At 42.8% G+C, this 12,945-nt stretch overlaps 2 protein-coding genes across 4 annotated transcripts in view; one reads left to right on the plus strand and one right to left on the minus strand.

Annotated features, from left to right (window-relative positions):
- The window catches only part of LOC309862876 (palladin), an 84,228-nt gene that overhangs the window by 39,829 nt on the left and 31,454 nt on the right, over positions 1-12,945 (plus strand). For all 3 annotated transcript variants that reach the window (XM_082727287.1, XM_082727286.1, XM_082727288.1), the window contains exon 2: positions 3,499-4,179. In XM_082727287.1, the coding sequence (XP_082583413.1) occupies positions 3,674-4,179 (506 nt within the window). In that variant the 5' untranslated portion in view covers positions 3,499-3,673. The remainder of the gene's footprint in view (positions 1-3,498; positions 4,180-12,945) is intronic.
- CBR4 (carbonyl reductase 4) overlaps positions 1-12,945 on the minus strand; it is a gene marked incomplete at its 5' end in the record, with an annotated part of 128,671 nt that overhangs the window by 21,987 nt on the left and 93,739 nt on the right. The gene's annotated exons all lie outside the window — the stretch shown is intronic.

Below are 12,945 nucleotides of genomic sequence, written 5' to 3' on the forward strand. Positions count from 1 at the left end.
TGGGTTCTGCATCTCTCTCTATTTATCCCTGTCAGATCTAAATCTCTGCCCCATCCAAATGTCTGTAAAACTCTTCTAGATAAAATCTGCTTCCAAACCCTTGGGGTGGGAGAGGGAAGTTCTTGATTTTCTGGAACGCAAGAGGGGGAATCCACTGAGTTAGTATTTACATATTCACTTTCTGAGCTGCGAAGATTTGCTCATCTTTGCACTGTTTTACCCTAAGAAGAATCAAGTTTGAAGTCAGATTTTCTTAAACATATTCTTACATGTGTAAAAATTTAAAACTTTGATGATTCCGATCCTTAAGGCCCTCATGCTGTGGCTGTTTGGAGGCATGAGTGGAGAAAGTTCTTAGAAGGGAAAGATAACCACAGAATTTTTTTTTTTTTTTTATCACATTGGAGGTGGGGGTTCTTCAATGTTGACATGCCTGGTGTGGTTAAAGATCTAACCTGGCTCCACAGGTAACATGCTCTGTGACCTTGAGTATGTTACCTGAAGTTTCCCCATTTGTTAATGGGCTGTGATGGGTGCATAACAGAAGTCCAGACATCTCATTTCCTTAAATATCAAAGATTTTTGAATTGAAGGAGGGATAGGAGTAGGAAATTTCTTAGACTTTTGAATTGGGGTTGTGGTAGGAGGGAAAAAGGCTGGGGGGAGGCGGGTGGTTGATGGAGTAGTTGTGCAGAATGAGAGACTTTTAGTACACCGGTCAAGTTCTCCTTGTGACTAGAGCTGTCCAGACCTCTTAACTTTTCAGCCTTGACACAGTACTTCCAAGAGGTTCAATGCAGTTTCATTTTCAGAAAAAAGACAGCAGGAAAAAATGGGGACACCAGAAAAGTGATGAATTTTTATAACATTTAAGTAATTTCCAAAGGCTTTTTCTGGTACCTTTCCTTCCCTCTTTATCTCTGTGAAAATCAAAGTTTATAAAAATAACTTAATGAGGACAGAGAAAATGACTTAGAATTGTGCATTTCATCATCTCAGAATCCAGGTGTCAGATCCATTTAACTCAAGTATTCTTTAAAATACTATGATTTGCCAGAAGCCAAGCCAGATACTTTGTGATTTGGAATAACCGTTTTACTCTCCCTTCTCACTCTCCAGTTCTCTGCATATTTCATTCTTCACCCAGTGCAAAATGGGGGCGTAAAATCCTAGCAAAGTTCTTCACTGCAATATCTACTAGTAACTAAATCACTAGAATACCTGTTCATTTCTTATGAAATGCTACTTAAGACTTTCTTGAACTATCACTTATTATGAAAAGTAGCATCTCAGCAGCTTTAAGCCCTCAGAAGTTAACAAACTTGGTCGTGGTTCTTAATGGCCAGATGAGTAGGCTTGACCCCCGGAGAGTTAGAATATAGTGGTGGTCTGGGCTTGCCTGCCCTGGCTTCTTTGAAGACTGTCTTCTCAGGAGCCACTCCCTAATCTTGGTGGAGAGGAGTCCTCACACCACATATAGGGAATGATGTAAGTCTGAAGCAGCCTTGCCAGAGCCACTAAACACAGCTCTTTGCAGACACCAGGCCAAGTTCAAAATACCTTACAACACAGCTGAGGCCATGGTGAGCCCAGCTGGCCAGACCACAGGAGTAGTGTCTCTGAGGAGGGCTACCTAGACCACTCCCAACCCAGGTACACAGGTTCCCTGATGTTCATGAGGAACATTCGAGGACTAGGATGTATAGGTAGGAAATAAGGTGATAGAACAGGCAGGAAGATCAGAAAGGAGCATTCGGGGATGCAGGGTGAGAGTGCTAGATGATGGGTTTTAGAGCTATTGGGTGGTTTTTATGAGTTCTATTCCTGGGCCAGTTCTAAATACATGCATGCAGGAGCACATGTGCTGGACAGTGTACCCAAACCGCACTGACATCTGGTACATCAGCATCTGGTGAATTCTAGCAGTGGCACGGCTGCTTTTAGAAGGCTCCAATTGAGTTCCATAGGATTGACCCCACAAAGTTCTTTGTTGTTGAAATCTTTGATGCTCTGCACAGATGAAGCATACAGAGCCATCTATATACTTTATATACATAACAGAACCATCTAATTTATACTTTTCAGTTCCCATGAAAGCATTTCTTGTTCTTTTTGTGGATTTAAGTCTAATTAGCTCACTGGATAATTATAGAAGGAGGTGGAAGACAAGATGTTCCTATATCTAATGATACTTTGCTAAGAGAACTATGTCTTTATTTTTTATTTTTTTACTTTGATCAGCATTTTCAATTCCTTTTGTTGCTTTGTTTCTAAAAGCTTGATTTTAAAAATTAAATACTGTGGATAAGGAGATTTGGGGGGGTTGTTTTTTAGTTTTAAAAGGCTTAAAGTTAGGAATATGGCTTTGCCTATTCATGGCTGTTCTAGCTGCTTGCTATAGTGCCACCTTCTGTTGAAGTTTCTTTTGACAGCCATTGGTCACTGAATAAAGGAAAATCATCTTGGATGTAAAATTCAGCTAACCTGGAAAGCTTGACAGAGTAAAACAGAGTTGGACTTTAGCTAATTGCTAGTTGCTTACAAACTTTTGTAAAAATTAAAATTCAAACTATCTCTTCTCGGTGGAAAATAATTGGGGAATTAAAGCTGCATTGTTTTTTTTTTTTAAAGATTTTATTTATTTTTTTGACAGATCACAAGTAGGCAGAGAGGCAGGCAGAGAGTGAGAGAGGAAGAAGCAGGCTCCCTGCTGAGCAGAGAGCCCGATGTGGGGCTCCATCCCAGGACCCTGGGATCATGACCTGAGCCGAAGGCAGAGGCTTTAACCCACGGAGCCACCCAGGCGCCCCTAAAGCTGTCATTTGTGTATTTTAGTCATGGTGCAAAATATCAGTGTGTATTAAGATTTGTATAAATGGCACTTCAGGATTTACTGCTAAAATTTTGGTGACAGTAAATTCTATATACGTTTTTATAGGCAACAAATGCAGAAATTATTCTCCCCTAAATCACTCTGTGGTATTTACTGATTGCACAGTTGACAGCACTAAGGTAGGCAAATTGCACTAACCCAAATGTTCCAAAGATAACTTGTCTTTTCTTTTAACTTTCTCCTTATGATAGAATTCTCTTCCAAAAATTTGACCACAAATGAAAGGACTGAGAACTCATGTCAAAAGTTTTTCTCTTCATATTTCTGGTTCTGTTAAAATGAAATATGGCTCCTGGAAGTCAGACAAAATTTCCATCAGCGGATTTTGTAAACTGATTTTGGATCATCTTAGGTAGGACTCAAATTAGACCTTGAGATAACCGATTATACTTAATGTGCTTAGCGCTTTGTCCGGAATTCCTAACGGGGACACACTTCACACTTCAGGCTAAATGACTTGTGCGTTATTCGGAGCGGGGAATGGTCTGGAGCTGGCGAACGTCCCAGAGTCCGTCCATAGGTTCCCCTCACGGCCCGCTGAGAGCAGTCCTTCTACCTCCCTCTCTGAAGGTGTCGCTTTTCTCTCTCTCTCTCTCCCCCCGCAGGGACCCTCTGAAAATCCAGCAACTCCAGAACCAGATCCGCCTGGAGCAGGAGGCCGGCACGCGGCACCCCCCGCCCGCCGGCGCCCCGCGCAGCGCGCCCCCCTCGCCGCCCTTCCCGCCGCCGCCCGCCTTCCCCGAGCTCGTGGCCTGCGCGTCGCCCGCCTGCCCGGAGCCCATGAGCGCGCTCGCCCCCCGCTCCGCGCCCGCCATGCAGTCGTCCGGCTCCTTCAACTACGCGCGCCCGAAGCAGTTCATCGCAGCCCAGAACCTCGGTCCCGCGTCGGGCCACGCCACGCCGGCCTCCAGCCCCAGCTCCTCCAGCCTCCCGTCGCCCATGTCCCCGACGCTGAAGCAGTTCGGCCGCGCGCCGGCGCCGTCCTTCGCGCAGTCCTTCGGCGCCGCTGAGGCGGAGGCTCCGTGGTGCCAGTCCTCGCCGTCGCCCCCGCCGCCGCCGCCCCCGGTCTTCAGCCCCACGACGGCCTTCCCGGTGCCCGACGTGTTCCCGCTGCCGCCGCCGCCACCACCGCTCCCCAGCGCGGCCCCGGCCGCCCTGTGCACCTCGCCCACCGCCCGCTTCGGCCACAGCCAGACGCCCGCGGCCTTCCTCAGCGCCCTGCTGCCCTCGCAGCCGCCGCCGGTGGCGGTCAACGCCCTAGGCCTGCCCAAGGGCGTCACCCCCGCGTGAGTGACAGCCGCACCCCCTCGCCTCCCCACCCGCTTGCCCGCCCCACACACCCCTACCCTAGTGCGCCCACTAATCCACAACCCAGGGTAGGTTCCTCCGTCTTCTCGTGTTTCCTTCCGTCAGGGTTCAGAGTCTCATCGCGGCAGCTTTACCAGCGATTCTCCCTTAGCTATTTTACCGTTACCAAGATCAGTACTTTCTCTTCTGCGTTAAACAGTTGAAGACTCTTCGTCAGACACTCCCCCAAATCCACGCCGGGCTCTTGATAATTTTGATGGCTGGGGCGTTAGCTACCACGTAGGGTCGTGCTAAGCAATCACGCACGCGCCTTACCTCATTTGATCCACTCCCGAGAGCTATCGCTGGCTCACTGACAGCTGAGGGTTCCCGGAAGGAATCGGCTCAGGGTCCCTCTAGCCCCTCCACGGAGATCCGAATGCCCGACTCCAGATCCATGCTCTTACCAACGAACCACGTATCCCAGTACCTCAGATCAGGACTGTAGTAACTGTGGAGGGGCTTGGGTATTAAGTATACACCTTATGTTTTTTGAAATCTCTACATTAACAATTAAAAAGTAAGTCTTTACATATATGTAAATGGAGGGGAAGGGAGAGAGACACGTAAATGTCTTTGTGTCATCCATACGGGTGAGGACATGCGAGATCTAGTGAAGAAATGATGTGCCAGTTCTGTCCCCTGACTAACCTTAATCTCTAGGTAGACTACATGGATCCTCCGTCTCAGTTTTTCTGTTTGCAGATAATAAGGACTTGTCTTTCCTTATGTCACAGTGATGATGTGGCAGCCATTGGAAGTCTTTAAATAGAAAATCTACAAGGATAAATAAGATGACCTCTACAAAAGTACATGAAAGCCTTCAAAAGAAATCTATCAGATAGGTGTTTGGCCCATATTATTGATGACTAGCACATACGCATTTTATGAAGAGCTCAAAAGCAAGTACCATTCAGCAAAGGTCAAGCCAATTCCTGCATCTCTGAAATAAACTCTGAAATCCTACTTCAGAGTCTCCTAGAATCCAAATATTGCTCAGGGAGAAAAGAAGGAAATTCTCCTGGAGAAAAAAATGAGAAGACCTTAGAATTTAGGTACTTTTCATTCTATGAAAAATTGCCCATTTGGGGATGTACTAATACATTAGACATGAGCATTGCCATGTTTGCTTTTTGCAAGATGTATGGAGGAGCTTCTGTTAGCAAGCTCTTGTTTCATTAGCTACTTTCTAAATGTTGATTGCATGAATTCTATATTTGAATCTGGCTTCTTCTCAAATCTTTATTGGAAAAAGCTCAAATGAATATATAAGTAGAATAAAGGAGAAGAGTTTGTATAGTAATGTTGCGATAATGGGCTTCTGCTGAAAGTTGAGTGAGTCAACCTGTCTGAGAAAATGTTTTTCTCCCCTCTTCTTGGGAGAAAATGTTCTTCTCCCCTCTAAAAGGTTTTCTTTTATTTGGCTGCTAGGAAATGAAGTATTCTCTTGCCACAAAGAAGCTAACGGTTAGATTGAAAAAGTAGGAGTTTGTTGCTCGATACTGTTTTGTCCCTCTTACTAGGAAATGGTACCAAATCTTGCTTACCAGGAAGAAAAACACTTGTCTGTGTAATATCTCTCCTACTGAACAAAGACTAGACTGTCAAAGGTATTGGGTTGTCCTACGTTTTATCATCTTAAGTAGAAACAGTAGTATTTTCTGATCTTTGAAATTCTCTTAATATATGCAGTTTTAAGAGCTTAACTCAAGTAAAAGAAATATTTTCTCTTATCTATTATAGTTATTAATTTAATGGAGTAAAACATTTTATGAGTGTTACTACTAAAGAATCTGGCACCTCCTGCCATTTCTTAAAAAAGTAATGGAGAAGTCATGCTAGCTTTGTGGATATCTATGGAAAACTGTACCCAAAGTTAGACACTGTGGCACCAGAGATAAATGGCAATACAGACTGCAGATTTTTATCTCTATGCCAGTCCAATAAGCCACTATTGTATGGTTTCCCTTTTGTCTCCAAGAATTTTCCTTTTGCTAAATCACACACACTTGAAGAATTCACTCTTCCGGTTTGATACATGGAACTTTTGGAACACGTTTCTCCTCTGGTATATTATGGGATCCCTCATTTGCATTCTGAATTAAAAATAAAAGGACAGCTATTTTTTCCATCATAATAATCCATATGATTTGCCAAAGATTGAATGTCCCTGTTAGGGACGCCATGACTACAAATTATGGCATCCTTGAACTTGTAGGAACTGGCAAACTGTTGTCAAATGAATCTTTTACTTTCATTTATATTTCACTGTGAATTTGTGATTATGATAGCAAATTCAGTGCCACTTATATATATAATTTCTCTGGTTGTTTTGTCATATTTGTTAAGTGCCAGTAAACAGATTGATTACATATGACTTATAAGTAGAAATAGTGTTTTTGCCTGCCTTGTTTTATCAAAATCTTAACTCTAAATGTCAGTTACCTCAGTTTTCTTAATCAGTGGCATACTAGTTGTTTATTCTGTTTGTATGTTTAGCATTGTCCTCATTTTAATCCGGAAAAAGGTTGGTCATGCACTAAGGTTTTAAATAGTCCACGAAGATAAGGTTCTATTTCTCCTGTGTCTGCGTAGCAGAAGTCAGACAGGGAACAAAGGCCATGAATGCCAGGGATCCACCACAAGGTCAAGAAGGCCACTGATAGTGAGCTATACTCAGACTCACAGCAACACTATTTGGTTGTTGGTTGATGGCAGTTTGGGGAACTTCTGCCCATCCAGTTCCTCCAGTGCCTTTCTTCAGATAGCTGCATTCTTCCCCAAGGTGACCGGGGTCACTAGCAGCTTCTTAAAGCTTTTGACAGTCACAAATGTGAACTTGACTAAATCTTTCAGATGGGGGCAGTGAGGAGAGAACATGCCTTAGAAAGAAGCCTGTTTGCAAGTTGATAAAATTCATGTATCCTGCTCGCCTCACAATGGCTGATAGTTAGGTTTACGGCTTCCACTGCTGTCACCCCATTCCTCTACATGGTAGATCTCCTATGAGGTGGTGGGAATCCAGAGGATTTGGGAATGCCCCCTAGGAAGAGCACAGCAGTTGTGTCTCTGATGGTCTCTGAGCAGCTGTACCAAGTCTCCAGGTGAATCAGATCAGAGCTATCTCTGAAAACCAGACTGGCACTGGCTGGCACTGTAGTTTTTGTCCACCTTCACATTCTTAGAATCTGTTCTCATAAGGGAGTGCCAGGAAGCCACAGCGCTACAATGTTTCATACTCTTAATTGTCTCTCTTGTATAAGTAGGCCTTTGGTTTGAAATGTTATCCCATGTTTGTCAAAAGGAAAAGCATGTGTCAATAAGAGCTTTTATATGGATGTTTTCGTGAGAGCTTGTACTCTGTAGGCATTCGGCTCTTTACATGATCTCATTGTCCCACTCTTTCTCCCCGATTTATAAGAAACAGGTAGGTGGGGCCACTGTCATCACTGCGCATTCAAGGTGAGAGTGCCAAGAAGTGAAGGGATTTCCCAGGGTTCTGGAATAAGCCTGAGCAAAGACAGAGTCCTGTGACTTAGCCTGGGTGTATTGCCCAGGTTGATCGCAGATAAATCTGATGTCTGCTATTTCTTGATCAAAGAAAACAGCTGCAAACCAACAAAAGAGAAACCCCTAAGTCTTAAGGAAAAGTTTATAAAGATTTATTTGTACTTTAGGCAGTTTCTCAAGTCAAGACAGTAGTTAGATAGTAACTAACAGGAAAGACAAAAGCAGCATTGGACTCTGCAGACATTATCTCATTATTCCTGTCTTTCTCCCATCTTGCAGGAAATAAGTAGGCGGGGGGGGGGGGGGGGCTTTGTCATTTCCTATCAGAGGCAGAGGCCTGAAGGGGTTGGGGCTTCCCTAGGGTCTTGTTACTGGGTTCACTAGTATCTTAGAAGATCACCCAGAACGTTGCATCCAATCCCAGGCAAGTATTTCCTGGCAAATTAGCAAATGAGATCTCATGGGTGGCTGTGACTGATGATGATTCTGTTGAAATGTCTGCCCCTGGAACAGATCAGAATCAGACATCCTCATCTTGGATGGCTCTGTACCAAGTAGTGGTAGAGTACACACATGTGTGTAAGTTTATTCTTTAGAGAAGCCAAAAGATAATGTGAGGAGAACTCAATATATTTACAAAGGCATCTATTTTCCTTAAGGTATAAGCTCAGGTTACCCACTTATACTCCAACAGCTTTGGTTTCATAATAAAATTCAGTTAGAAAAAATAGAATTGATATACAAAAACTCAGTTTGTGTATCTTGGGCTCTTTTATATATTAATTCACACATTACATTCTTGAATATGAGGGATTCCTAAATGCCAGCATGTTAATGATTCTGCTTACTATGAAATTTTGTGGACTTTAGTCACTGTTAGAAATCAGTGAATATGAGAAGAGAGTAAGAGGACTTTCAGTAATTAGAAAAGTTCTTTGGCTGCTAGATAGGTACATTACCTCTTAAGTCAGTGTTGTACTCTGGAGATCTAAGTTTCTGGAATACACTGACAGAACTAACCTAGAATATATATCAATGGCAGGATGCTTTCAAGATTATTCAGTAGCTAAGCAAAAAAGAAAGAAAGAAAGAAAGAAAACCTCTTAGGATTTGGTGGTGGTTGCATCTGGAAGATTTTACCTTCCATATGTGTGTGTATATGTTTAAGATGTTTTTACCCACCAACCACATAAATATTATTTTAAAATGGTAAGTGACTTACTGTTGAAACTAGAGTAAACAGATCAGTAATTTTTTTTTTTTTTTTGCAGAGTTGGGCTGAACTGTATATATACTGAAGTATTTATATTCAGTGTGGTAGGCTTGTATGAATTGTTTACTGGTTAAGATCTGCTTCTGAGTATGGGTTTTTGTGAAGAGTTCTGGTTTTAGTCACAGTTTACTTTGAGTAAGCATTTAAGCATTTTTATTTTTAATTGTACAAACCATCATGAAAGGAGATCATCTCTTTGTCATCAAGTATTTTTAAAATTTCCTAATGAGTTGTTGCTCTTCATTTATCAAAAGTGGTCCCATTTGGGAGAACTAGCCACAGCGATTTTACTTTAACAAAGAATTCATTTTAGAGCAGAACAAACTCAGTTGCTAAAACTTTGCCTCAAAAACTCACAACTATTTTTCTTTTCTATTGCCTCTACCACAAAAGAATACTCCACTTTGGTTTCTACTAGAACATTATATACTAACTCTTAGCTCTGTGCTCAGTTTTAACACAGTTGAAGTGTTTTCTGAATTATGTTAATCCAAATGAGATACTCTCTGAAAAAAAGAAAAGGTTCCATATTAAAATAAGGCTAAGAAGTACTGTATCCGGTACCTCTTTTCTCAGGGTTCACAATGCCCCGGCGACCCTGCCAGGCCCATTCAGACCTGTGACCTTTGCATCGCCTCACTGTCCCTCTAGGTCTTCACACTGTCACTTGGGCCTCAGCAGTAACATCACCTCCTCAGACCCGTGACTGACTGCATTGTGGAATCCAGTCACCCACTCACACTCTGTCCCTTCCTAGCACTTGACACCTTCCTGCTGGGTCCTTCCTCCCACCCTTTTACTTCCTGACTCAGCCAGCCCCACCTTAGAATATAATTTTTCTAAATAGAGTCACTTAGTTTTGTTCAACATTGTATTCTGAGCACCTAAAACAGAGTTGAACATGAGAAGCCAATCAATAAAGGTTATTGGCACCTTTTTGGAAACCAGTCAAGAGTTCTTGGTATCTTTTTAAACTCCTTTCCCTTTTTCATTCTGTTCCCCTCAGCCAGTTTCGTCTCCCTGACTGACTTCCATACTGGGCAGTTTCCGTTGGCCTCTCCAGAGCCACCCTTAGTTTGTCTGCCAGGCACTGATCCACGTGCCTAATATGTAATTAGCTAGTGTCATTTTCCTACTAATCCTTTGAGATAATATGTTCTTAATACCTATGTTTTACACTTTACAGAGGAGGAAACTGAGGCATGTAGCCATTAGTAAATAGCCAAACCACAGTGTTTGAGGCATTAAAAAACAAGACGGTCTCCCTTCTACCCCTTTATTCCTGCTGAGTCTGAATTCCTTCTCTCCCTATCTCTACTTATCTGCATCCTTATCATCTTTCAGGATTCCCTCTTTCATAGAGTCTTCAGCAGTCACGCTAGCCAGAACTCTCTTCAACTTTTTTTTTTTTAAAGATTTTATTTATTTATTTGACAGAGAGAGACCACAAGTAGGCAGAGAGGCAGACAGAGAGAGAGGAGGAAGCAGGCTCCCCGCCGAGCAGAGATCCCAGGACCCTGAGACCATGACCTGAGCCGAAGGCAGCGGCTTAACCCACTGAGCCACCCAGGCGCCCTCTCTTCAACTTTTTAAACTCCCATTGCACCTAGAATTACTAAGACATAGTTTGTTCCTTCGTTTATTCTCCAACTTGATTCTCAACCCCTCTGAGATCAAAGACCACCTTGTAGGATTTATCTTCTCCTTGTTATATAGAATGCTTTTTAGACTATAGTGATAACACTTTTGTTGTATTACTGTTTTTCACTTTTATGCAGAGAATTTCTACTGCACAGAATTCCAAGATGTCATCAGGTGACACAGTCACTTATCTTACAAACCAACTATGCAGTTACAGGCTTAACAGAATTTGTATTGATGTATTTGCCTAGCATTGTACCTTAGTATATACTCAGTAAGTAGTTGTGCAGTGACTGTTAGACATTTAAAAATCTTTCAACTGATTGATTTGATTTCCATGTTAATTGTTCAGAACGAAGAAAATATGTACACCTTAAATTCTGTGAGTAAGAGAAAATCAGGTCTTTAAAATAGCAGGAAATAGAGATGAAGTAAATGCTCCTCTAATGCTTGTGATCTTTCTGTGTTTGGGGAATCCCCTTGTTAAAAGAAATATAGAATGACCAGGGTTTTTTTGAAGGTCAAAGAATAATTTTAATTGTACTCTTTGTAACAATAAAATGTTGGGTGGCAGGAACCCAAACCAAGGTGAGTGGCTTCTCTATGAATTGTCCCAGAGCAGTCATTCTTAAGTTCCTTAAAGAGTCAAGTATACTGAGAAATGCTTTTTAAACCACGGGACTTATTCTGTCATGAATAGACAGGTGTTTACTTGTTCAAGAGGACTTGTGGCTATCTTTTAAAAAAAACGGCTCTCTCTTTCTATTGTTTAGATGATCTGTTCTGGCCTTGAGAGCCGCCCTTTGCCCTTTCTTATTTGTGCAGAGAACACGGCTCTCAGTGTATCCTGCCTGCGGAGATACACTGAAGCTTCTGTCTCAATGGCTGCTCGTTATCACACAGCTGTGCAACTCGTCTGTGTTGTCAAGCTTAAAGTAGTAATAGGAACCCGTGTGTTCCCAATATATATAACACAGAGCTGGCTTTCATTTTATCTTTCAGGTGACTTCAGAATACACCTCTTCTAAGTCCACAGAGGTTAAGGCTTTAGTCAAAAGCAGCACAGAAATTTATTTCCAAAACTGTGTAATTTGTATGTGTTCTGAGCCTGACTTTTTCACATGTGGTTTGATTATAGATGGCTTTAGGGCAATTTTCCTTGCCTAAGAGGGGAAGGCAGAGAGAGGTCAGAAGTGAAAATAGAGGGGTGCCTAGGTGGCTTAGTCCATTGAGCATCTGCCTTCGGCTCAGATCATGATCCCAGCCGGGGTCCTAGAATCACCCTGAGTTGGGCTCCCTGCTCAGCAGGGAGTCTGCTTCTCCCTCTGCCTTTGCCCCTCCCCTCCACCCTTCCCACCCCTCCTCTTCCACCCTCAAATAAATAAATAAAATATTTTTCTTAAAGATTTTATTTAGGTGTGCCTGGGTGGCTCAGTCAGCTAAGCAACTGCCTTCAGCTCAGGTCATGATTGTGGAGTCCCGGGATCAAGTCCTACTTCGGGCTTCCTGCTTAGCGGGGAGTCTGCTTCTCCCTCTCCTCTGCCCCTTTCCCCCTCCTTTGCTGTCTCTCTCTCTTTCTCCAAAATCTCTAAATATTTTATTTATTTATTTGAGAGAGAGAGCATGAGAGGGGAGAGGTCAGAGGGAGAAGTAGACTCCCCGCGGAGCAGGGAGCCCAGCGCCGGGCTCAGTCCCGGGTCTCTGGGATCATGACCTGAGCTGGAGGCAGATGTTCAACCAACTGAGCCACCTAGGTGCCCCAGTAAATAAAATCTTTGGCGAGGGAGGGAACAAGAAGTGAAGATGGCTAGTACATCCATTCACTTACTCCATTAACGTTATTTTCAGGTCTGCTATTTGACAAGCATTTTGATTAACCAGAGGCAGGGTGCGAAGAAACAATTAAAAAGAGCATATATTAATAAAGTTTGATAAGTGCTATGAAGAAAACAAACACGGTACAATAACTAATGGGTAGACTTGGCCAGGGTCCTCCTTTCCAAGGGGACAATACACTGAAACCTGCAGGCTGAGGACATTGTCCTGAGAAAGTAAGAGCCAGAAGTGCCAGGCTCACAGAATGCACATTTTTGTTGAAGGATTGTATGGTTCCAAAAATTGAGGTTGTAAGTCATGATTCCTATGGCTTTTAGTGGACATGTGTCACAGCTTCACCACCCAATTCTTAAAAATCAAGATCAACTTCCAGGCAGTACAATACAACCAAGTCTGACCTGGTTTTTCATATTCAAACACAGGATATCACAATATTTTCTTTAAT

This window comes from Mustela nivalis (genome assembly GCF_964662115.1).
Source record: "Mustela nivalis genome assembly, chromosome: 4".
Taxonomy (NCBI): domain Eukaryota; kingdom Metazoa; phylum Chordata; class Mammalia; order Carnivora; family Mustelidae; genus Mustela; species Mustela nivalis.